This window comes from Dermacentor andersoni, chromosome 1, assembly GCF_023375885.2.
Source record: "Dermacentor andersoni chromosome 1, qqDerAnde1_hic_scaffold, whole genome shotgun sequence".
In the NCBI taxonomy this organism is placed as follows: Eukaryota; Metazoa; Arthropoda; class Arachnida; order Ixodida; family Ixodidae; genus Dermacentor; species Dermacentor andersoni.
The window spans coordinates 84,419,970-84,445,727 of NC_092814.1; the positions used below are offsets into that span (position 1 = coordinate 84,419,970).

Consider the following 25,758-nt stretch of genomic DNA (forward strand, 5'->3'; position numbering starts at 1 on the left):
GCACGCCCGCCAATAAAATGAAGTGTGCCTCGCTGCAGGACTTTGTTGGATGGGTGAAAGATGCATGCTGCACGATCCCGTCTGCCATGGTCAACAAGGCCTTTAAAGAATGCGGGATTTTGAATGCCATGGACGGCACCGAGGATGAAATGCTTTGGTCTGTTGATAGCGATAAGGAGTTGTCTGACAGCGATGACGAGTGATATCTATTGCCCCACATGACTCGTACCGGCGCAGTGAAAACCTTGGCGGCAAGGTACACCACTTCCATTTATGTTTTTATTCATCGCAACTTTAATGTATTGGGAATAAATCTGTTTTTTACAAATGAGAGAAAATAGTATTTCTATATGAAAGCATGAGGTGCTTGGTATTGTACTCCTTTTGTTTTTTGGTCATGTAAATCGGGTGCGCATTACAATCAAGGTTTTCATCTTTTTTATTTTTTGTCACAGAAAACGAGTGCGCATTACAATCGAGGGCGCATTAGGATCCAGTAAATACGGTAATTACGATATGAAGCTTGAGTTTTGTGAGAGTGAAACAAATTAGTTGCATCAGCTTTTGATGCAACCTGCTCAAATTATGTGCCAAGAGCAGCATAGCTTCAAACATGTAGTTACGTTACCACATTGGATGTGATGGTCACATAGAAAGTAAAGTTAGATGATTACAGAGACGCTTCAGAAACAGCTTAGGACTGTACATTGAGCAATGCAACAAAAAAATGATAGTCGTAATGTTTAGACAGGAAAGTGGCACAATGGATTTGAGACCAGATAGGTGTAGTTGATATGCTAGTTGAGATTAAGAGAGAGAGATGAAGTCGGGAAAGGTCATATAATGTGTAGGGTAGAAGGTACTGATCTATAGTGTGCAACAGAATGGTAATGCCAAAGGAATGGAAAGCAATCACAGATGGTATAGGATTAGGTGCAGTGTTGATAATGTTTTTTTGGGTAAAGTCACAAGTTTTCAGTCCAAAGTACTCCATATTTATCAATGCATTTAAGTGATAAGGACACTCATAATTTTGTCTTCTTTTATGTTTTAGTTTTTCGTACACATCGTCTTACTAGAGAAAACGGATACCACCCCGATTTTTTAAAATAATATATCTCAAGATTTTACCTTGCACCCGCTGTGGTTGCTTAGTGGCTTTGGTGTTGCACTGTTTAGCATGAGGTCGCGGGTTCAAATCCCGGCGATGGCGGCCGCATTTCGATCGGGGCGAAATGCAAAAACACGTACGCATGTAGCTAGATTTAGGTGCATGTTAAAGAACCCCAGGTGGTCAAAATTAATCTGGAGTCCGACACTACAGTGTGCCTCATAATCAGATCGTGGTTTTGGCACATAAAACCCCATAATCTTTTTTTTCTTTGCGTAGAAAAGCAGCTTTGATGCATTTAGATGGCTCACTAACAAGCTCTTCAGTATGTGTTTAGAAGTAGTGTCAAATGGAAGCGCATAAATCCCTCTTGAAATGAATTTGAAATGAGGGAATGCACTTAGCCAAAGTCATGTAAGGAGTTCAAGGCAAAGTTGTCCTTAAGGTAGACTAAAAACTAGCTTGATTTAGTGACTTTGTCTCTAAGTTACCAACACTGATTAGGTGGTGGGATGAGATTAGTAAATTTGCATAGTGCCAGTGGTAATCCTGATAATTGGATATTGCTTGGAGTGGCCTTTGACCTGCAGTGGGCATAAAATATGCTGCTGATGATGATATCTGACTAGTGCTTATTCTTGGGTATCTGTTAACCCTTTATGGACAAGTGTTATAGACCACCTTCAGTTCCGGGATTTCAGTGTTCCCTAAAGTCATTAATTAGCCCACTAAATCATGCCATTGCCCACCATGGTTGCTTAGTGGCTATGGTGCTAGGCTGCTAAGCACGAGGTCACAGGATCGAATCCCGGCCACGGCGGCCGCATTACAATGGGGGCGAAATGCGAAAACACCTGTGTACTTAGATTTAGCTCCACGTTAAAAAACCCAGGTGGTCCAAATTACTGGAGTACCCCACTAAGGCGTGCCTCATAATCAGATTGTGGTTTTGGCACGTAAAACCACATAATTAAATCATGTCATTTAAATTTTGGGAACTGTAGTCACAAATAATTTGTTGTTGAAAAATATCTTCTTTGTCTGTAACGTCATTTTGGGAACTACATGTGCTACATGCCATACTATTCTGTTAGCAGGTGCTGTCAATCTTTGAGGGCTACTTCCATGTGCTAATAAGAATCCTGTACTTACTAGCTGATGTGTTGTTTTTTTCCCTTCCTCCCAGATCAATTGGACTGTTACTTTGTGACTCTACGTAATGCGTCCCGTGACGAGAGGCTAGATGTAATAGGCCGTTTGAGGTTCCTTGAGGTGATTGAACTGCGGGCCTCTGGATGGAAGTGCAATGATAATTTGACTGATTATTTCAAGTGCAAGCTTGCAGAACTTGAGGTGTGTGGTCTCCTATTGTGCTTAAGATCTACTTAACCACGGAGAAAATGTTTGGGGAATGAAGTATCTAAAGCTTCAGAACAGTCTTACTAACATAATGAATTGGGCCAGAAAAAAAAAGTCTGGTAAAATTTGCACATAGGCAGCATGCAAACATCTGTTTGCCATTTCCTAAGACCGCATTTCATGTGGTGTCATCATTTATGACAGATATTTATGCTGTGCAGGCCTGCGGTAAACCCATGAAGCGTGGTCATGCAGCCTGGGAAACAGGGCTGCAGTTTGCACTAGTAAGTCTGACCAGCAGTGCTGCGCTGTTTTACAGGCTGCATGGCGAAACCGCTCAGTTTAATTTTTTCCTTTAATGTGCCCCTAAGCCTTGTAGCTGACAATGCATGAATACCCATGAAAGTGGAAGCAGGACCGCTGCTGCCATAACTTGCTGCATGTGTCATGCAAGGATTGTGCATTAAAATCTGATTGTATATTGCCCTTCCTTCCACTTTCCCTTCATCATGAATAACAGGAGCGTCAAATTTGCCTCTTTCACACTGGAAGAAAGAAAATGAATTTGCAGTCTGTTGCTTAGTTTAGTAGTTACAATGATGTGATCGCTCTGCCAAGCTGTACAAAGAAGTTAAACCTTACACGTCCTCCTAGGTGTATGCTAAATTAGAATAATTGGCACCCAGCTTGTGCCAATGGCCATTAGCAAAAGAAGTAAGATGCGAGAAAGGATTACAAATACTTTAACTTTTCTCATACTCTCAAAACCACATTGCCATTTGTGGTCGTGAGAAGAGGGAGGCATGCACTCTTGAGCCGAGAGGCGTTGATAGTGCGCCACTGTGGACAAGGAAGAGTGACCGGTGGGTTGAGTGGTGCAGCATAACACTTGCGAATGTCAGTCGCCAAGTACTGCATAGAATATAATGTTGCATTAAGTCATCAACATATAATGTAAAACCTTCTTTATGCATACCCTTTAAAAAGTACTAATGATTAAAACATAGTTGTGATGAATCCCCGACCCAGTCTCACTAGAGCCTAATGCATTGGCTGGCCACTTAAGCCATTGTGGCTTATTGTATGGCTACCACTTAGTGCGTGCCACAACCACTTTTTGTCTAGTAGAAACTAACTGTGCCATCCCAAATTGCTGTGTGGCTGCCGCTGTGCTTTGTCACAAACAGGGGTAGAAGTTCTGCGCCAATTGCGCCATCCTGCGTCAAACCTCTGAGCTGCGACAGCCAGCTCCAAAACAGAAAGTTCGATTGAAGTCATTAAATTTAGCTGCATATGTGCATTCACTGGCAACCACATGGCCATAGCCATGTGCTGGTTATCGTTTAGCCCTGTCCTCCAAGCCTAGGCAATCAGTTTTGGCTGCAACGTCTGGAGTGGTTTGGCGGTGCATTGCGACTTGGCTGCGGAGAAATGGGGAGTGTATTGCGCCTGTTTATAATTCTTATGCATTCATGTACTATGTGGACCAGCTAAAGATGATTTCCACTGGTGCTCTTTATTTGTCACTGGTGCTTTGTCATTGCAGTGTCAGTTGAGGGAAAAAGTCGTATACAATCTGTTCAGCACATAGCTCACCAGTTCAGTTATACTGCTTCATTTTAGAGCTTGCCTGTTCGCCCTTTTGGCAAATCTGTGTCAATTAAATGGCGAACACCATGCACGTAACATCCCAAACCTATTTCGGCCATGCACCACGTCTGGCCACTGATTGGATAGTGTGGCACGGCGAGAAAACAACTGCTTGCTCTCGTAAAGCTTCTCGACTACAAATCTTTAGTGGCAACAGCGATGGTCACCCAACTTTGAATTCTGTCTACTCCATTTTGTGCATGACCGCAACCTGCCAAATTGGACTTTTGCAGCGGCAGAACGCAAGCCAGAGATCTAAAGTTTGTTTGTCATGGTTTTAGTGTTCCTTAGCGGCCAAATTGCTGTTGTAAAAAGCTGCAGAAAATGAAAATGGCAAAAGCTGCGTTGCGGCAATGTTGTTCACGATGCGACTTGGGCATATCGAGTTTGTTTAAATTCAACAAACTATAGTTCAACTCCTAAAGTATTGGTCACTATTGTGCATTGGGTCTATGGGGCCCATGGCCATGAATAATCCAAGTTTGTCCGAAAAATTGGTCTGCAACTGTATAGCCCATGATATCAGGTGCGTACCCAGAGAAAAAAGCCAGTGCACTTTTCTCCCAGCTTATCTTCATAAAAAAATAAGTGAATTTTTTTTTCCTGCAAGGGATGTGCAAAACTGGCAAGCATGCAATGATAAAGTAACTTCTTATTTATTTATTCTTTAGATGTGTTAATAACGGCTGTCCAAACAAAATGTCGCCATGAATAAAAAATACTGCTTTATGCAAATGGTGATCACTCTATGTTGATCAAGGACATTATTCATGCTAGTTATAGGTATTTATTTGTGCACAAGTGAAAATTACTTAAAAGGGGCTGACAACTGTCCAGAATATGTTGTAAGATGTTGATGGAAATTAAATGACCATAATTATAGTGATAAACTCTAGCACACTGTTCGCAATTTAAGTAGGAATTATCATTTTAAATTGGCAAAGAAAGTCTCAAAAACCGGTAAGTGTCACAGCCTGGCGGTGAAACCTTGGTACCCCAGATGTAGTATTATATGAGATTATTGTACGTAAGTTGGCTGTTATCAAGTACAGCATACTTATTGCTTGAAATTGCAGTTTGTATATTATTAGGCACTTGCACTTTCTTTACTTCGTAATACGCATCGAATAAAGTCCACGCTTATGAGCGGCACACATGTCCCACAATGCATGGCGGTGCACATGCTGTTGTACACCCGGCCACAAAATATTACGGACCACGAAATCTGAGAAAAAGCTGAATATCTCCGCTATCTCACAACGCAGCCTAGTATTTGCATTTCGGACCTCCACAAGAATATGCTAGGAACATTTTGGTATACAATACTACTGGCTACTGCTACAGGCTGCTCGAGAATGGAACGTTTTGCAACATCCCGTGGTCCGTAAACTTTTGTGGGTGAGTGTACATGCAAGTTTGCGAGTAAGTATCCGGAGTTGTGTGGTCTTCCTGTGAAATACAATATGCCATTGACTAGTTGTGCCATAAATAGGTACCAGCACTACAATATTAGCACACGCATGGCTACGGCAACACACTGAACTGCGTATAACATGTAAAAGGATCATTTCGCTTTCAAGAACTCAACTAGGCTTGGCTAAAAAGCACTCTTGACTGGTTAATTACCAAAGCAGTTGGACAGGAAACCACGAAAACATGTAGCTATTATTGTAGATATAATCTGAAAAACATGAATCGCAAGAACATCGGCTTGATAATCAAAATAATACTCTCTCACAGCTATGGCCCCACTTATCGTCTGGCTCCCACCAATGCTGGCGTGTAATTGCTATCACACTTGTCTATCACTGTTTTCAGCATGCTTCCAGTGAACGACTACATCCTCACTGCAGATAGAAAAATTCTGATAAAAAAATTTTTCATGGCACTTTTTGCGTTACCACTTCATGACTAGAAAAAAAAAATGGGTACCATGGAAATTTGTTTTCAGTCCCTTTAACCCCACAAAGTCCAACGTATCATTTTTGATAAGCTGAATTTGATGCCTAAAAACTCTGATTTAAGCTCTGGAATCCCATGTAAAGCCCATATACTGTTTCTGATATGTTGGAGGGTGTTTTCAGTTGTAAATAGTTCAGAAAAATCAATTACGAGTTAAGTAATTTCATAATTAATGAATTTTACCAAATTATCATTTCAACAGCTTTCTTCGTACTAATATACTTTCCATGACCAGAAATAAATGTGAACGAGTTGTTTTAATTTTCTTTGATGTTGAATGATGTTTAGGCTTTGTGGGGTTAACTAACCTTTATTAACTTTCTTTTTCGATCTGGTATCACTGCAGTAGCTCTGAAGGATCTAGAGAAATGACTGATAATTGCATGTAAAGCAAGCTATAGGCCTTGTGCTGTCCTTTTCTTGGACCCACTGCAATAGTCCAGTGGCTATGGCGTTCTGCTGCTGAGCTCGAGGTCATGAGTTAAATCCTGGATGCAGCAGCCATATTTTGATGGGAGCAAAATGCGAGAACGCCCATATGCCTGCACAATGAAAAACCCCAGGCGGTCAAAATTAAAGTCCCTCACTATAGCATGCCTCACAATCAGATCATGGTTTTGGCATGTAAAACCCCCGATGTTAATCTAAAAAAAAATTTTTTTTTTCTGGTGACACAGAAGTCCCACAAAATAAAGTTTTTTTTTTAGTTACACCATGTTAATGAGTTCACTTGCCTCAGATTGCAGTGGTCTCAAATGTAAACCTCGTCAACGACTTGCCGTGTTCCTCACACTGAGAGTGAGCGACCGCTCTCTTTTCCCATAGCGCCAGTAACTGCATGTATCTTCGGTCCTCATCAAACACGAAGTCGTGGTTCGAATGTTTGTAAGATGCGCAGTGTACTAGATGACAAGGTTTACGTTTGAGATTGCCGGTATCATTGACGCTGGGGTAGATTGTCATGTGCCGTTTTTAAAAAGTTTTATAGGCTCTTTGTTTTTCTTTCGGCCAGAAAAAAAAATGCTACAGAAAAAAAAGTCGTTTGCTTTAAACACAGTTATCTGTCAAACCTTTACATTGACACATTATCAGTTTAGTTAGTTAATAAAACTTAATATTTAGACCTGAATATGATATACTTATTTGTGCACAAAAAAAAATAACTATGACTAGCATGAACTACACCTACCAACAGAGTAAAGCCCTCCTTTTATTTATTTATTTATTGGCCACATTTATGTCACAATCCACCCCGGGTCGTGAACAAGGGAGGGCTTCTCAGCGTGGTGGTGCTGAAAGATTACTGACCGGCGAGCTGCCGTGCTCGTCGGTGTTTATTGTGGTGCGGGTGACCACTGTTGCCTGCCGAGCTATAGCAGGCCGCCGAGCTTGGCGGGTGAACCAAGATTATGTCCGAGGGGGCGTCACCTACTTGCTACAACCCCTCACCCCCAGTTTGTTTGTTAAAATAAAAACAAACGTCCAAGTTCAAACAAATGTCCAAGTTCACACTATGAGGCTCTGCCTCCACCCTAGCTGGGTCGACAGTGCCTGCTACCCAGGCGAGTAACGGTCTGGTGGCCTCCGCCGTCGAGTACTCCGCCTGGGCACCGGTGTCGACGGGTCGGGTGTGGCAACACCGGGTGCTGCCTGGGCCAGCCTCGCTCCATCCGGGGGGTCCGTAGTGGTCGGCATTGCGAGTGGTGCCGAGCTAGACACCGGTCCAACGGGTGCCGCACCACTGGCTACGGTTGCCGCCTCCGAGGTAGGTGGTACTCCGCTAGAAGCGACTGGTGCTGCCGCTAGTCCTCCTGCGGGCTGGAACTCAGTGGCAGTTGAGGGTGCTGGCCAGGTCCCGAGACGAGGTCTGACATGGTGGGCGTGTCTGTGCCACATGGCCCCATCTGGCATGCGGACAAGCAGCGATGAGGCGCTGGCAGGAGACACCACCTGTCCGGCAGACCAGGGTGGGCCAGGACGGAAGTTCCTGGCGACAACTGGAGCTCCCGGCTCTGGCAAATGCCCGGGACGGCACCCTTGGTCAGCAGCCAGCTTCTGCTTCAGCTTCTGCGTCTCTGATTGAGCCTTGTGCAGTTTGCGCTTGCTGCGGGAGACCTCGCTCTTGAGCTGCCTGTTGCGGCTCTGCAGGCTCGTTATAATGTGCCGCATCTCCCGGTTGATTGGCTGAGCCTGCTCGCTGGACACCGACGACGCCTCAAACTCAGTGCGTAGATTCTCGTACTCTCGACGAATCTGCACGATGTTGTCCTCGAGGCGAATGACCTCCGAGCGAAGCTTCTTCTGGACAACGAGCTCCTCGCTTTCCATCTGCTCAATGTGGCGAAGGTGTGAGTTTTTGGCTGTCGACAGCAAGGAGCGACACTCGTCCAGCTGAGTCTTGAGTTGCATGCTCTCGTTGTACAGCACGGAGAACTGGCTCTGCAGGCACTTGTACTCTGCCGTGCTCACCACCAGGCTCTCTGGCAGCGACCGCAGCTCTATCCGCAGCCGCTCCACCGTCTTCAGGGCCTCCTTGTGGTCAAGCTGAAGCTGCTCCAGCTCCAGCAGCCGTGCCGATGCCAGCTCCCGCTGTTCCTCGAGCTGGCTCTGCAGGTCCTCCAAGCGCAGGGAGGCTGCTCCGCCACCACCGCCACAGCCCCCAAAATCCACATGAAGGCGGGACCAGGGCCTCTGTGGAAACGGCCAGGGGGTGCTTTCCACATTACGCGAGGCTCGCTGATGCTCCTGGCAGATTTGGCAGCTCTGCATCACATGCAGGCTGGCTTCCGGGTACTCTGGCAGACGAATGCCCAGTACATGAATCCAGTTTCGGCCCAGCAGCGTCGGCGACGACCCCTTCGTTAAGTAAAGGGGAAGGGTTGCCTCCCTGTCACCAAAACGAACGCTGACCTGTGCCTGACCCTGGACCTGGGAGAGCTGCCCGGAGGAGCTGCGCAGCATCACGCCCGAAGCCTCGACGGACACGCCGGGGAAAGTGCGCTTGAAGAGCTTCCCGGCCATTACAGACACGCTGGCCTCCGTGTCCAGCTCCATGGAAATGGGGTGCCCGCAGATTTCGACGGTCAGCATGTATGGCGGCACAGACGACGGTACAAAGCCTGTGTGCCACATGTCGAAAATCGGCGGGTCCTCGGCCACGACGTGGAGCCTGGCCGCGGAAGAGCTTGAGCTTGCTGCCGCATGCCTCCGCCGCGTACCCTTGCGACGGCTACCCTGGCAGCGGGCTTGTGTTGTACCTGGGCTTGAATGCGGCTGCTGCTTGCTGTTCGTCCTCCCACTTCGGCATACACGTGCCAGGTGCCCAGTTTTCCCGCACGTAAAGCATTGTGCTTGAGAGAACTGGCACTGTGAAGGGGAGTGGGCACCACCACAGCAACCGCAGGTACTGCCCTTTGTCGCGAACTTGTTGACCGCCGCTTCCGCCGACGGTGAGCCAGTCGCACGGGAAATCTCGCCGGCGTCCTTGGCGGCAGCTTCCATTGCCAGCGCTGCCTTCACGGCGTCGTCCAGCGACGGGTCGGGAAGCTCCAGGAGTCGCGTCTGCATGGCGGGGTTGTTGATTCCGCAGACGAAACGGTCCCGGAGCAGCGAGTCCAGTTGGTCCCCGAAGGCGCAGGCACTCGCTAACCCTCGTAGCGCAGCAACGAATTGTCCGAGGGTCTCTCCTTCCCGGCGGCTCCGGTTGTTGAAGCGGAAACGCTCCATGAGTGTGGACGGTGCTGGGTTAAAATGCGAGCGCAGTATGGCAAGCAGCTCACCCAGCGTCTTAACGTGCGGCGTGGCTGGCTTCAGAAGGTCGAGCAAGAGGCTGAAGACGCGGGTCCCGCAGCTGGCTAGGAAAATGTCCCGCTGTTTGGCCTCGGGTGTGTCGTTTGCCCGGAAGAACACGTGGACTTGCTCCTCGTAAATTTGCCAGGCGGACCCATCTCCCTCGAACGGCTCGAGCCTTCCGTACAGCGGCATGGCGACAGCAACGGGGGGCGGTGTTTCGCCGCTCGCGGCGGCGTGGGACGCTCCGTAGGTACTCGTCGCCAGCTTCGTCGCTAGAGTCACACGGATCCCATCTTCGTCGCCAGTGTCACAATCCACCCCGGGTCGTGAACAAGGGAGGGCTTCTCAGCGTGGTGGTGCTGAAAGATTACTGACCGGCGAGCTGCCGTGCTCGTCGGTGTTTATTGTGGTGCGGGTGACCACTGTTGCCTGCCGAGCTATAGACCGTTTTTTCGTAGGCGCCGCCATATTGTCAACGCAGTGGCGCCGCCTATGAGCAGCGCCATACTGGCTTGGGTGAAAGCGGTCTTTTGCATGGCAGGTATACGCTCGGCGGCACGTTCTGGCGTTTGTTTTCGCGGTCGTGCGTTCTGTTTAGTATGACGTGCGTCTTCTACGTGGTAAACGGTTCTGTGAGACGTGCTGAAGTGGTTTAAGGCGTCATTTCTGCTGGCGTTGAGGTGGACGGAACACGCAGCGCGATGTGTGCGCGCATATTCGAGTCTACAATCAGCCTCGGAGATGAATTGTGTATTTCTGAATGTTCCAGTCACTAATGTGACCTTACTGCAATAATATCCTCTATTTCTAAGCTGCGGTTTAGGAGCCATGAAACATACGCGACGATCGTAACAGCGTGAGCGTGGGTACCGTTCTGCTACGATAGGAGCTGTGATGTTATACTTTGACAAGCGTTCAAACTGTTCGCTGCAGGTTACATTGCGTGACTACTTGGTTCGACGGATGAGGTTTCCGCCCCTGAATAAAATAGTTTTGGCAAGTGATAGCAGCATACCTTACAGTCTGAATTACGCTTGTCCAGCAAAGGGACTGTTTACGAACTGCGCGAGCGTCCTAAGCAGTGGTAGGTGCTGGATTACATATATCTTTGTTCTATATACCGCATGGTCCAAGCATACTGCATCAGCGGTTATATATTTATAAACGTTGTGCGGCGTGACTATGCGAGGCGTTAGCCCGTTTTCTCTTGCTTTTTCGAGAAAGAGGATGATAACCGAATTTCTTTTTCGGTTGTGTTCGTTCCGTTCTCTACGACGCACTCACGGGCATTACGGAAATTTAGTCCTCAAGAATAGGCATCGCATTCTTTTTATGCGATCCCTCATATATTATGGCTGTATGCAGGCCAAAAAGGCAATGCCGAAGCGCACAGCTTACATATGTACCGTGCTGGTTCACCAACCGCAGTGATCGCTGTGTTGAGCAGCGCCATCGGCCTCATGCAGGAAGGCTAGCGTAGACGTATGGTAATTTGAAGCCTACTAGACTTGAAATGCGCGAGAACGATGCCGGTGCATCACAAATATTTGATTGCGCCTGCCGCTTAGATGTTTCGTGGTTGCCTTAGGTTGGCCGTGCACGAGCATGCGCTCTTATGCTTTATGTTTTACTCCCTACGCCAAGCGATCAGATATTTAGCAGATTTACCATTTCATGCTGCTAATATAGAGACACCGGTTTTCTTTGTTGAAATAAAACCGATATAAGCAAAATAGTTCACAACACATACACACACCGCGACTGATAATGTGCGTACACCGCGGCTGATAAAACGCGTCACATTTTTGCGCCCCCAAAAGATATTTCCGCCTACTGTAGTTACCGATGCACCGAAAGGCTTCCCTGACGACATTATATGAACGGACACGGCGTAAATTTCACAAAGTAGCATCTAAAACATCTCAAAATCGTTCTGCAGCACGCGACAGCAATGCTTTCAAGCAACGCCGCGCCGGATCGCCCAAGCCAGAGAGGAGGAAAGGCTCTCCGCGCGCCCTATCCTCCTCGCCCGATGAAACGGTCTATAGCAGGCCGCCGAGCTTGGCGGGTGAACCAAGATTATGTCCGAGGGGGCGTCACCTACTTGCTACACGCCGACTCGGCCACACCTCCCTTTGCCGTCTCGCGCCGCGCAGCTCAAGAACCTGCGCGAGACGTCCGAATTCGATGTGCTCGTCATCGGCGGCGGAGCGACTGGTGCAGGAGTCGCGTTGGACTCGGTAACGCGGGGCCTCAAGACCGCTCTCGTGGAGACGTACGATTTCTCCGCCGGCACGAGCAGTCGGAGCACCAAGCTGATCCACGGCGGTGTGCGCTACCTCCAGAAGGCCATCATGAACTTAGACGTTGAACAGTACCGGATGGTGCGCGAAGCTCTTCAAGAGCGTGCAAACCTGCTCGCCATCGCGCCTCATCTGTCGAGTCCACTGCCCATAATGCTGCCCATCTACCGGTGGTGGCAGGTCCCCTACTATTGGGTCGGCATAAAGATGTACGACGTGGTCGCGGGAAAACAGTGCCTGAAGAAGAGCTACTTCCTCTCGGCCAAGCGGTGCCTCGAACTGTTTCCCATGCTCAAGAAGGAGCACCTTTGCGGCGGCCTCGTCTACTACGACGGTCAGCACGACGCCCGCATGAACGTGAGCATCGCGCTTACGGCTGCGCGAAACGGGGCCAGCATCGCGAACCACACGACCGCCGTCGCGCTGCTGAAAAAAAACTGACGAGAACGGGAAGCAGGTCGTGTGCGGGGCGAGGCTGAAGGACATGCTGACGGGCGAGGAGTTCGACGTGCGGGCTAAGTGCGTCGTGAACGCAACGGGACCGTTCACCGACACCATACGCCGTATGGACGACCCCAACTGCAAACCCATTTGCATGCCGAGTTCTGGAGTTCACATAATCTTGCCCGACTACTACAGTCCCGACAATATGGGCCTCTTGGATCCTGACACGAGCGACGGACGCGTCATCTTTTTCCTCCCTTGGGAAAACGCGACCATCGCCGGAACAACAGACAGACCTTGTCCAGTCACCCACAATCCGGCCCCCACGGAAGATGACATCATGTTTATCCTAAACGAAGTTCGTCACTACTTGAACCAAGATTATGTCCGAGGGGGCGTCACCTACTTGCTACAATTTACATGGCACAGCCTGTATGTAACTTCATTCTACTGTTATGCAAAGTCAAATGAAAAGCATATTTTCTCAATCTGCCTGTATTTCACTCATGTTGAGCTTTATCAAGCTGCTCCAAAATGCATAGTATCTTCTGCTCTGAAATAGGTAATTCTGCTCCAGACATGCTCCAAAATGACAAATTCGCTACTCCCAGAGCTGGTCCAAAAATTCCTTGGCCATTTCCACCCCTGAAAAGACCTTCTGTCATTCCAGGAAATGCAGAGACTGGTTTACCAATGATTGGGGCTTGGATGCGAGTGTGAGGATGTTTATACAATCGAACCCACTTATAACAATGCCGGCTTTAACAATATATAAATTATAAGAATCAGAAGCTGCTGCACCATCAACTTTTGTATGTTTTATATGGTGAAATAAACCGATTATTACAATGCCCCGACGCTTCATTAACGAAGTGTGGTTGCTGGGTGTCCATGTCGAAAGGTAATGAAATGCGAAATCCTTGAAAAGAAAAAAGAAAACGATAGTTTGAGCTGCTGCATGATCCACCACTCCCCCAATGGTTGCCGCACACTCATTTTCCAGTCTTGTCTGCATCGCCAGCCTCACGTGCCTCTCTCTCGTTGCCCTTCCACACCTCCAAGCACGAATGGGCTGTGCCCGTAGCCATGCCGCACCACCTTTCAAAACACGAATAGACGGCACCAATTGCACTGACAGCGCTGCCCTGCTCGCAGATTGCTTGCTGGCTGCTCATTCTGTGCAGTTCTGCCAACAGATTAAGTTGCTCGTGCTTGTCTTTATTGGTTGCGTTGAAGTCGTTCCTGGCCGAGTGGTTTCTAAGCCTCATTTGACTTGCCGCCGAAATAGAAGACGGCAGATCCACCCTCCATAGAGTTTCCTAGAATTATTACTGGTGGGAACTCTGGCGCCCCAATCATTCAACGACCATGGGAATCGTGGGAAGTAGTACATGGATATGTCTGATCTTCGTGCTTGTGGATTCAGACATTCTTGTGGTTTTGTTTATTGCGCGTAATATGTCTTCATTGTAAATTTCAGAGCAGTCTATACTTTTTGAAGTGCAGAAGATGCTGCGAACACACAAACGCTACTAATTGCAACGGTTCAGCTTGTTGAGGTGGCCAAATCGAAAAGTGCTAAGCTTCTCAGGGCACTAGCTTGCCCACGATAAATTCATAATGGTGTTTGTCGTTTGTCGATGCTAGTGTCCATGGTGTAATGGTTTCAACATTGGGTTTCTATGCTAGAGGTCCTATGTTTGAGTTCTGCCGTTGGACAATTTGAATAATGTTTAATTATTTGTTACACAGCACTTTGTCGAAAATGACGAATTCACAAAGTTGTGGAGCCATTTGAAGCCAGAAGGAAGAAGTTTAGGCAAATCCATATACTTCCTGTAATTTCCATGCTGGCTGAACTGCTCCCATTGCAGCTCCGTAGGTACTAGTGCCAGAGTTCCCTCTTGTAATTATTGTATGAAACTCTAGCCACCCACTGATCATTGGCATTGCACAGCATTGCTTGTGAAAAGAAAGCGCACTAATGTAGATTTGGAAACGAAGTATTTTTAACCGATCAGGCAATCGTCGCGAACATGCTTGCATTGGATAGCGACGGCGACAACGGAAGTGATGATGTGGTAGAGCTGGCTGCCTCATCGTTGTCCTTGCAGGATTCCCTGCTGATGATTCAGTCCCTCTGGGCTCCGTTTTCGTTGAGGGACCTTCTGTTGCACTATGTGGAGTACCTAGTTGCCTTGGAGAAGGATGTCGGCAAGCTTCATGTAAAGCAAGCAAAGCTGACGGACGTAGGGTTTTCTCATGCAAGCCAATGAGCACGTGGTGAGATGCTTGTGGCCATCTCACCCCAGCGTTTCTTTTGGATTTCTCAAGCTTTCTCAAGATTTCTCAAGAAGGCTGCTGTGGCAACCTTCTCGCATATTTTAAAAGGCACCTTTTGGGGCCGCCAAAGGGATGCCTCAGTGGAGCTCGCATGTCGCTTGCTGCCCCTGACCCCTCTTTGCAATTGTTATAGCAGGGCCATTCGTGAACGCCGACAGCCGCAGCTTGTTAACATGTGATCAGAGAGTGCAAGAAGCAGAGTTTAACAATTATGGAGTGAACACAATCAGCAGTCTGATAGAGGAAGGTGGTGGAGAGAGGCACTGGCCTCCCCCCCCCCCCCTTTATGGTTTTCTCACAACTCTGCCATCCCCCTATTTTGATTTTTTTTCATGCAACCTGGTTATAACAGTGATGCCTATAATGGAATTTTCGTGGCACTTGAATATTATTATAAGTGGGTTCGACTGTACATACTATATAAACATTGGAAAGGTATGGGAGGCATGGTGGCCGCCTCAGCAGAGAACATAGCCACTGACTGTGCACCTGTATGACCTATCCTAGCCAATGTTATCACCATAGGCATCTTCACTTATCTGCGTAGCAGTGCATGTAGTGTAATACGTAGTTGCTTTGGAAGCGTATTGCATGCTTTTAATAACCCAAATGTGCTGCCAGTCTGTCATCCACAGTCGTGCACTGAGCACCCAACCAGGAAGAGTATGGGCACAAAGAAATAGATGCTTACACGAATGTATACAACAAGCGTCCTGGAAAAAGGGCAGTTTGTACTTAAAGGCGACTTGCTGCACATAATTAATCGTTCTGGTTGGTAGGCACCACATGGGAGCAGGTACCGTCATTCCAAGAAGCACCACTGGCGGTGATTTCTGATTTTCCTGACATTTTGCCGTGACTTCAGGTCCAAAATGGCTATAATCAAAGCAATCACTGCCACCATCTTGATTACCTCACCGCCTTGAACTGGCACTTTCGCAAGCAGACCCGCTGGCAACCGTAGCCACCACAGCAGCAAACGCTATGCCTAGCTGCTTCTATGTTCGCTATTAAGCTTCTTGCTGTTCGGTGCCATGTTTTTCATTGAAAGAATTTGCTGCTGTCAGCAATGGCACCGACTCCGCCTTTGTGGTCCTCTTGATTGGCTTCGAAGCTCGGAAAGCATAACGCGTTGCATAATGCTGGTTCCCGAAAGTCAGCCTAGCCTCAATACGGCAATGTTATGCAGTGAAGCATGTGTAAAAATAAAAGTATGTATGTCGGGAGAGTTAAGGTAGACACATTGCTGAGTAGACCATAAATATGATCGATCGCTTTGGTGCAAACAAGGAAGGACGGAAGGGAACAATGGGAGTGCCAACTTTCAACTGTTTATTCTCTATTGTATAACATGCAATATATACATGCAGGAGAATGCGCAACATACAAAACAGCTTCAATCGCACAAAACCCTAATCACAGCCGGCTATCCAAAAACCTTCTTTCTGCATGCAAAAGTAAAACTGATGTGTCACTAATACAAGACGAACCTTGCTCTTTAATATGAGATGTCCCTAACAATTCACGTGCCAAGAATCCGTATCTTGTCCAGTCGTGGCTCAGACAGATGTGAATTGCAGTGCTTAGGCAAACATGCTCAGTCTTTACTTTTCAGTGACGGCTCATGTTTTTGCGCATGCTCATTTACGCATCGCCCACTCTCGCCGACATATGTCTTACTGCAAGACAGCGGAAACTCATGCACGACTCCGGTAGCACATTTTGTGTGAGACTTAGTTCACCAAGCCGTACACACCGGCCTCACCATTCTCAGCACTTGCTCAGCCCTTCTCCTGTGTTCGTCGCTCTTAAATTTCTGAAGGAGCTACTCGGCAACGGCAGTAATGAGTGCGTGGGGAAACCCAGCGAAACACAGTCGAACCAGTTGATTCCTAAAGCTTGTCTGCATTGCGTGAGGGCATGACCGTACAAGAGCTAATTGAAGGCAATGTTTAGCAATGGCCCTCTTGACTGTCGTCGAATGGGCTGACTCATATGGCAGTAATTCCTTTGTTGTCCGAGGTGAATGAAGTCAGCAGATGTGACCTGTCTGCAAGGTGATATTAAGATCTAAAAATTGTAATAAGGTACCTCGTGAGTAAAAACCAATCCCTTCCCGAGATGGCAAAAGGCCGCTAAAACTATGTCAACAATGGGCTGATATGACGGAATCAATTGTTGCTTAAAACAATAAAAAAATTGTCAACATACCTAAAGACCTTCAACCCCACCCCCCATTAAAATGCTGGTGCAAGGCACTGTCAGCAGTAGATAAAAACAACTTACAAAGCACAGGAGCCAATACAAATGAATTGTCTTTGTACGTACAGTTCATCATGAAATTTGATGAAGGTGACTTTAAGGTGAAACTCAAGGAGGGAATGGCTGGGCAGGCAATTGTTGTTGCATGTCGCTTTAAGTCGCACCTGATAGGCAGAAATGAAGGGAGTGGGGGAAAAAAGAGGTTCACACGCCCGGTGTATTTTTGGGGCAGTAAACTTGCTCCAAAAATCACCAAAATTTGTCCAGTGTAGTAAACAGCATGCAACATAGGGTTAATTAAGTATGCAAGGTTTTGTGACTTACGGTACTTAATCATATGAATGCACTGAATTAAAAATTGCTTGCTCCATGTTGCTCCACCAATGAGATATGTGTGCTCCAGACTGTTCCAAAATCAGAATTTGTCTGCTCCAATCTGCTACAAAGCTACTTTGGGCATTCCCACCCCTGAGCATATGAAAAGGCCTCATTTGATATGGGATGATATGTAGATTTTTTTTACGTAAACAAATTTTAAAAAATAAAAGAAAGGCTTTACTATGAGGGTGCTTTCTTCACTACTTATCTCTTCAGTTTGATGGAAACTAGTCCATTGCTTTTTTTAACTAAAATTGTTTAATTACTGATTTTAAGGTCCATGTTGAAATGGCAGTATTTAGTGTGAGACTGCAAGAGGCTTGTCAATATATGTGGTTTTTAAGAGCACCATCCATTGTTGAGATGTTCATCACCAAAAATTCACTTAAATTCCTTTCAATTCCAAAGCTGGGCACACAAAGAATGCCCCAGCACCTCCACGGTTAATGTTCAGGTGTCAGCAATCCTGTATAAATTCATGTCAAGTGAATAGTAGAAGAGATTAAAGGCCAGTGTTCTGTTGTGTCTACATGATGGTTCCATTACATTGCGACCACATTTTGTGCACATACTTTGTTTGAAGGGCCATGAATTCAGTCCATTGTACAACTCTCCACCAACACAAGTGGCCTATTTGCAACAGCCTCAACAACAGCAGCAGCCACAGCAAGCTCAGCAGCAGCACTCAATGGCACCCATTACACCAGCAACATCGCCACCACTCTCGCTGCAGCCCACGGAAGTGTTGAAGAGCTCAGGGAAGTTTGGCAAACCAGCAAAGTGAGTTTCACTAGTCAAGTTTTCTTTCTCTAGCCCTTTGTCGAGTTGCTGTGCACTGCTTCCTTTGACCTGTTGCTATTGTACCATAGTATTGGGTTTGATGGACATTAGACTATGTGCTTTCATTGTCCATTTTTCTTTTTTTTAGGATTCCAGGCCGCAACTTTCTAAAAGATGAAATTGTTATTCGAAACTCCGACTCTGGCAAAGGTAGGAAGTCATTTAATCTCATTAGCAACATTTAGAAGCTGGCTGTAATTTTTGCCTCACCTTTAGCCGTAAAAGCTTTTGTGCAGTTTTCTATCTGAGAAACTCATATTGGTTTCCTTGGTAGCTTTGTGCTACAGTTATGTGGATAACAGTTTTTCCTTTCATAAACCTTCCTCCACCTTGCAGGCTTCTGCAGAACTGAGTTGCCATATTTGGCTGTAGATGTTGAACTTGCCTGCCGAATTTTAAGTATCAGTAACATACCTAGAATGAAGTTTCTCTCACGTTTGGACAATGTTCTTTGATTACATATTTACCAGATGGAGTTCTCTAGAACTGCTACTGATGTTGGTATTGTTCATTGTTGGTGGGTTCATTATACCATTTTTTGAAAGTTTTCTCTATCGCAGATAAGGATGGTATTCTTTACTGGAGTTATTCTAGGCAAGTCTTGATTCACACAGTCTTGGAACATGTTTAATGAACTATACTATTTCTGAAAGGTTCCTTTTATGGCCATTAGATGGGTGCAAAATTGAACAGCTGAAAACAACCAAACACGAATTTCTACTGTTTTTGCCTTTGGGGGCACTGGCCTTTAATAGTGCAGAAGTGTTTGGACGTGTATTTCTTTCACTTTTCTTCCTTTGTGAACAGTGAGTGAAGGAGGGGGGCGGGATTTGAGCAAACATGTTCAGGCATTATCAGCTGTAACATTCTGTCCATGTTTCAGATGAACTTTTTTTTTCTTTTCGCAACGTACGAGCCTACGTACAAGGTTACCTTCACCTACGAACAGTGTACTTGCACAGTGAACCGAACTTCAGCTGGTGCAGACCTATGGTCATCGCATATGGCAGCAAGCACTTATATTTTAAAGCATTAGCTCTTCGTAGCTAGTTCCTCAGTTTTGCGCCGTTGTTGTTGGCAGCGGCGCTGTCCGCAGTGCAGACCTTGGCACTGTGCCAAGATCGTTGGATGTTTGTGCAAGTAGAGGGTGCTTCCGCAGGTGGAAAAGCACGCAATGCTGGATGCACTTCCACTAATGAGAGAGAGAATTTGGTCACGTGATGCGAAGCTTGGTTCTTTGCGACATCACTACGTTCTACGTTCACTACGCACATCACTAAGTTCCTTAGATAAAACATGTTGCTAAGCCCCTTGAATATGTGTCATGGGTGGTAGAATTCGGAGTTAATCTAACTGACTATGGGAGGAAAAGCTCCCCATAGCAACCATGTATTGGAATCAGTAACTGCAAGGCCGCCGCCATGTTGCTAATCTGTGCAGGTGCAGACGACGAGATGTGATTTAGACAAGATGCGCAATCAACGTGATCCCCAGACTCTCTCAGGATGGTTGACACCATCTAGTTTAGGCACCTACAAACACGTTTTCATGCACTGTAAGTTTTACATCAAAATTGTGTAAATAGCTGTCGGATCTTTCTGAAGAATATACGAAACGAACTTTACACATTGTTCATACGTACCTGCTATGTGTAAACGCTTGTTTTTGAATCACATTTTGAATGTGTTTAGCGTTACAAGAATGAGAGGTAGCAACATGGCAGTGCCTTTGCGGTTTCCCATGTGGTTCCCACTTTTTTTACACAGTTTTTCTTCTAAAGTTAGTGTACGAACTATATGGTGGAACTCTTACGATTGCACTCGCATTATCGTGGGAGTTTTGATGTTGTCACGCCTCGCCCTCCCTTTGCGAGTCAATGGCAGCATGGGCGTTTGCTGCTGCATCATATTAAGAGGAATCTTTAGCTCGGCACCACCTATTAACACCACCTATTGCACCACCCATTAAAATACATGTAAAATGCAGAAATGCTTTTGTGAGATAACCCCTGGGCCGATTTTAATGAAATTTGTGGCATTGGAATGAAAGAGCTAAATTCTAGTGACTGTTGGAAGCGGAATTTCAATTTATTGGCTCAATTTCTTTTACAAGGATTTTTATATATTTGTGTGTTTAAGAAAATAGAAGCTAGAAGGTTATAAATTTATCCCTCTGTATCAAAAACAGATATCACCGTTCTGTAAATTGCATCCGTCAGAACATCCAAAGCGGACAAACGTGATATATTAATTTAGGTCTTATGTTAAACTGTTACAATGTTTGCAAAAGTTTTGCAATAGTGTCACTCAATATTAGTGGCATACTTGAGAACCATATATAGTGCATCAAGTTTGTCCGCTTTAGGTGCGCTATTAGATGCACTTCACACAATTGTGATACTGTTTTCCATTGCTGAGTTAGAGAGTTGTAAAATTCATAGTTTTGTTTTCTGAATATTTGCAATTTTTTATAATTTTCTTTCAATAATGAACAGCCTAAATAAAGAGTCTGCTTCCAACAATCACTAGATTTTAACTTTTTCTTTTAAATGCAACAAACCTCATCAAATTTGGTGCAGTGGTAGCTGAGAAAAACTATTTCTACTTTCCAATGTATTTAGATAGGAGCCCCCGAACTAAAGCTTCCTCTTAACCAGATTGTGTTTACGGTAGTGCCGGCAGCGCTGAGTTGGCAACGGGAGCGTCAGCACGCTGCTGCTTGCCTGGCTGCACCAGTGTATGTTTGAAAGCCAACAAGCACTTGAGCATCGGAGAGGAGCATAGTAGTTCAACATGGAACGCAGCATTCTTTATGCTAAATTGTCATCGAGGTAGCATGCAGACCCTTCAGACCCCGAAGCGATACGACGAGCTCGAGGTCGGGAGCGAAAAGGCCTAGCCTGCGCCACACCTAACGAGAGTTACACACTCGTAACTGTTGTCTGATTTTTTTTTTAAAGCAGATGCACTTTTATTTGCTCTTTTCGTGAGTATAGACAGCACTGTAAGGAGGTGAAGCATACTGAGAGGAAAGGGCAAACTTGGCACATATTGTTACATTGCGCTAAATAAATTTCAATTGTTCCCACGCATATTGGATTGTCATGACACTGTGGCTGGCAGACCAATTCGGTCTACATCTGCTCACAATCTTCGTTTAGAGCGCAGTTCTTAGGTGCCTATTCCTGTGGTGAGCGTCAGCGTTGTCCCTCGTAACCGAGTGAACGAGCATAGCGAAAGATGAAAGCGAATGCGAAGCGCAGCAGGGGATGAAAGACGTGAGGAGAAAAGCAGATGATGAGGTGCAGCGGAACCATGACGTGGAAAGGGGAGGAGGAGGGTATGGCGGAAGGCTAAGAGGAAAAGCATAGTGAGGTGATGGTAGTTATGAAATGACGCCAGAGTAGCACGCGTCGCCTGGGAGGTCTGGTGGCGCTGTGAATCACGCCCTCGCGTCACCCACACGCTGGCTCTCGCGATCTCCAGATTAGCGAGGCAGTGGCACCACACTTCGCTACGCTTGCAACAGGCCGCACAAGACAGATTGTCCGTGCCAGCCAATATGCAGGGTGCCCGCATAACTTGCGCCAAACATTAAAGATATGCAAATGTCACATAGCTGGACTGAACCAAGGTAATGTTGTTTGGCATTGCTTGGAGATACTCAAATTATTTTTTTTTTATTCTGCCTAACTAGACAACTAGTTTTAATTAATCAACTTCTCAAATATTATAATTAGATGAAAAGTGTCAATAAGAAAACTGTAGAGTAACACGAAAAACTCCCGATACAGCCTTCTATTGCTTGATATGGGCTACATAATAGTGAATAAGCGTGAATGAAACTTGTGAATACACACAAGGTGCGTCGAATGGCCAGTCGCGCGGCAATTTTGCTGCATGGAGCGGCGTGAGGGAAAAAAGTTTTCCGTGTTTATGTATTGTCATGGGTTATTCAGTAAGGCGGGATGGTCCTGATGATTAAACATTGCATGCAAAACCGTAAATATCCGGGGTCTCAAGCTCACATGGCGACAATGCTGCTTTCGTTATTCTTGTCTAGCTCACGTAAACATTCAATATGGACAATTATTGTGCAACTAACGGCTGAATCTTTTTTGTTAAATATTTGAACATGCTAATTCTCAACATGGTAGCCAACAAGATGGTTATGAGGATATGTAGAATTATTTCCACCTAACCTCAGTTTCACAAAAATTTCGCTTAAAGCAGTTTCCAACTGCAAGTATGAATGTAATGCAGGCTAAACTGTACAATAGGCAACCATAGGCTGACTCTTCAAGTGGCACAGAGCCACTGTGTTTAAATGATTCAGCCATTTGGTGTGAGGAAAGGGGGGGGTTATGCAGCACTCTGGGAACGTAGGTGGCATTCCCCAGGGTCACAGATTATGGGAAGCCCTGTAATAGTAGACTAGGCATTGCATTGAAGGGCAGGATGTTTTGTGTCAGGGCAGATGCACTGGCACAGGGGAGGGTGTATGAACATGCATTGCTGTAGTGAGATGGGTAGGGGTTATGTTGTATGCTGGGCTTGGTTATATGCTTCCGGATTCCGTATAAAAATTGAGGCTGGCCAGAAGATAGCGGATGCCTTATCGGAGCAGCTGATAGGCAATTTGTTTTGCTCTTGTCTAATGTTTCATGTACGGGCAGTGATGTACAGGAAGCCCTCGTTATAACGAAGTCGCTTTACTCGAGATTTCTTCCCGTCCCGACCCAAACACATGCATTTTAAGCCGCATTACTCGAAGCGCATGACGAGCTTGACCTGCTTAGAGTGAAGTGGCAAGTGGAGGCATTGTGCATGCAGTGTCAAATTAATACCGCCAACGAATTAAGTCTTATGCAGGCAGAGAACAGGCCATAGAAGTACTAAAAAACCCTCGACCGATGACCACCTAGTAACAGGTACCAAGCGAGTGCCGAGTGCCCCTAGCTGTTTACTGCGGAGCGAACAAAAGCTGTCAAATTCCATGGTTCAGCACACCCAAACTGTTAATCTTGGTTGCAGCTGCATCGCTAGTGTCCCCCGTGATAAAATCCACACAAAAATAAAGTTTTTATGACGCTTTGCGATGCCAGAATACCGCGGTCTCATAGATGCCGAAAAGGGGCCAAAAGATCGCGGGCAGACTTGCGCCAAAGCATTCCATGGGGTAGCTCAATGAGCAAAGTTTTACCGCTCTAAAGAGCCACTGAAATGTTCCGAAAAGTGCAAAAGAAGTGTCTCTCCAATTATAAGTGCCATGTTCGACGCAAGGAGCTATATTAACAAATCAGGAAGACGACTTTGGGGAAGCCGGCCTAGAAATTTGCTCGCCACTCACTATAATCGGCCTGCATCGCAACAAAACACTGTCCCTAGCTTCGTTGCACTTTTGACCGTGCAAATTGACCAATAACTTACCAAAAACAGGAAAATACGAGCGTTGCCAGCAGCTGTCAACATGGCAGGTCAATACATCAACGCAAGCTGGTGCTTCCTAGACGATTTTCTCAAGCCGGTCATGCTCAATTCGCACCATCTGACTTTAGACATACGGTCTAAATGCGTGGTAGGGCATTGAATTTTGTTCCTAGACATTTGTCAATGGCACGGACGTGACGGTGCGTGAACACCGACACTCGAACTGTAGAATTAGCACAGTGTCGTCGACAACGGTGGGCCGAAAAACTCTCATTTTGCAAACTTCACGGCTGCACACCTTGGGAAAAAAATTGCCCGGTGATCATGCAAAGCCCCTACTGCAAAACCGTTCAGTTTTCACGATTGCGCTGCGTACCCACAATGAGTGGCTAATAGTTTTTTGAGCATAGCAAACACAACTTCAGACTCGAGCCATGGCCTTTGCGGCGCTTTTCAGCACGATACTCTCGTAGTCTTCCGTGACCTCCGCACCCCCCTATATCGGCCACTGCCTTACCCTCCTCATTCACTCTCCAGTCTGAAAGCCGTTTGGACGACAGTCACTCTCACGCCATTTTCGACGCCGCTACTCCTCCAAAGCTGCCCTCTTCCGGCATGCCCTCCCGAGCACAATCTTCCACCAAGGGATGCCCTCCGCGGTTCCTGCTTCTTGGTCTCCACAACTCCGATTGCCTTTCTTCCGCTACATGTGAAGCCGATGCCAAACCCGCCATTGCAACCATTGCAATCACCACTGCGCACTGATGAGGAAAGCAAGATGCCCTGACGACATTTTGAAGCTTCTGTCTTCTGAATCGCCTGCCGCATTCAGTCACTTTGGCACCGATGGCGCATGTGTTTGGATCCGTGCTGCAGGCCATGTGATCGTGTGTTATTCAGAGTGCTTCGTTAGGTGTGCCTCGCCTGTGCTTTTGTGCTCTACAGTGATAAATGGCTCCATCAGTCTCCGGGCGAGAGTGTCTGACTTTGGAGCGGGAAGTTCTGCTGATAAAAAAAGTGGAAAAAGGCGGCCGGCAGAAAACTGACATCGTGAAGGAATTCGGCATACTGCCGTCTACTTTATCAGCTGTACTGAAAAACAAGGAAGCTGTGCTGGATGGGTTTGAAAGGATCTTCTCGGCAAAGAGAAAGAGGAATCGCGGACCTGCACTTACTGCAAAAGCTGAAGCTCTCGCCCTCCAAATGGGACATAAAGATTTCAAGTGCAGCAATGGCTGGCTTGAGCAGTTCGAGAAACGACACGGCGTGACGTTGGAGTCGATTGTTGGCGAAAGTGCAGCCGTGAATCGTGACACTGGAGACGTATGGTGCCAACATCGACTCCAAGCTCTACTTCAAAAGTATGAAGACAAAGACATCTACAACCTAGATGAGGCTGCATTTTTCTACAAGATGCTACTGAATTGCACATTCACTACCGCTGGCGAATCCTTATCTGGAGGAAAACAGAGCAAGGAGCATGTCACGGTGCTGTTTGGTGCCAATGCAACAGGCGAGGACAAGCTTCCCTTGTTGACACTGGGGAAGGCAGAGAAGCCGCGGTGCTCCTGAAATGCAACTATTCCTAAGGAGTGCATCTACAGAAGTAACAACCGAGCATGGATGACTGCTCCTATTTTTTAAGACTATGTGCACCTTCTGGATAAACAGTTTGACGCAAAGAATTGGCAAGTGCTTTTCATAATTGTCAGAGCCACGAGAGGATCGACAAGCTCAAGGCGATCGCTGTGGAATTTTCGCCTGCAAGCACAACCACGGTACTGCGACTGATGGATCAGGGCGGCATTGAGGCCACCCGGAAGCTCTACCACAAAGCTCTTTTGCAGCGCATGCTACAGCGTATGATACCAGCAAGAGATACAAC

General features: G+C 46.5%; 1 protein-coding gene and 1 pseudogene across 8 annotated transcripts in view; both read left to right on the plus strand.

The window, feature by feature from the left end:
- Nucleotides 1-25,758, plus strand: part of LOC126546314 (eukaryotic translation initiation factor 4E-binding protein Mextli-like) — a 100,620-nt gene that overhangs the window by 12,758 nt on the left and 62,104 nt on the right. For 5 of the 8 annotated variants that reach the window (XR_011892488.1, XM_055061685.2, XM_072286196.1 and 2 more), the window contains exons 4-7: nt 2,298-2,464; nt 2,692-2,754; nt 18,188-18,384; nt 18,533-18,594. Coding sequence is in view for 7 of the 8 variants with exons in the window: in XM_055061685.2 (XP_054917660.1) it covers nt 2,298-2,464; nt 2,692-2,754; nt 18,188-18,384; nt 18,533-18,594 (489 nt within the window). In the remaining variant the exon portion in view is untranslated. The remainder of the gene's footprint in view (nt 1-2,297; nt 2,465-2,691; nt 2,755-18,187; nt 18,385-18,532; nt 18,595-25,758) is intronic. The other 3 variants (XM_072286185.1, XM_072286192.1, XM_072286187.1) reach the window with 3 other exon arrangements.
- Nucleotides 11,956-14,897, plus strand: LOC140215431 (glycerol-3-phosphate dehydrogenase, mitochondrial pseudogene; annotated as a pseudogene).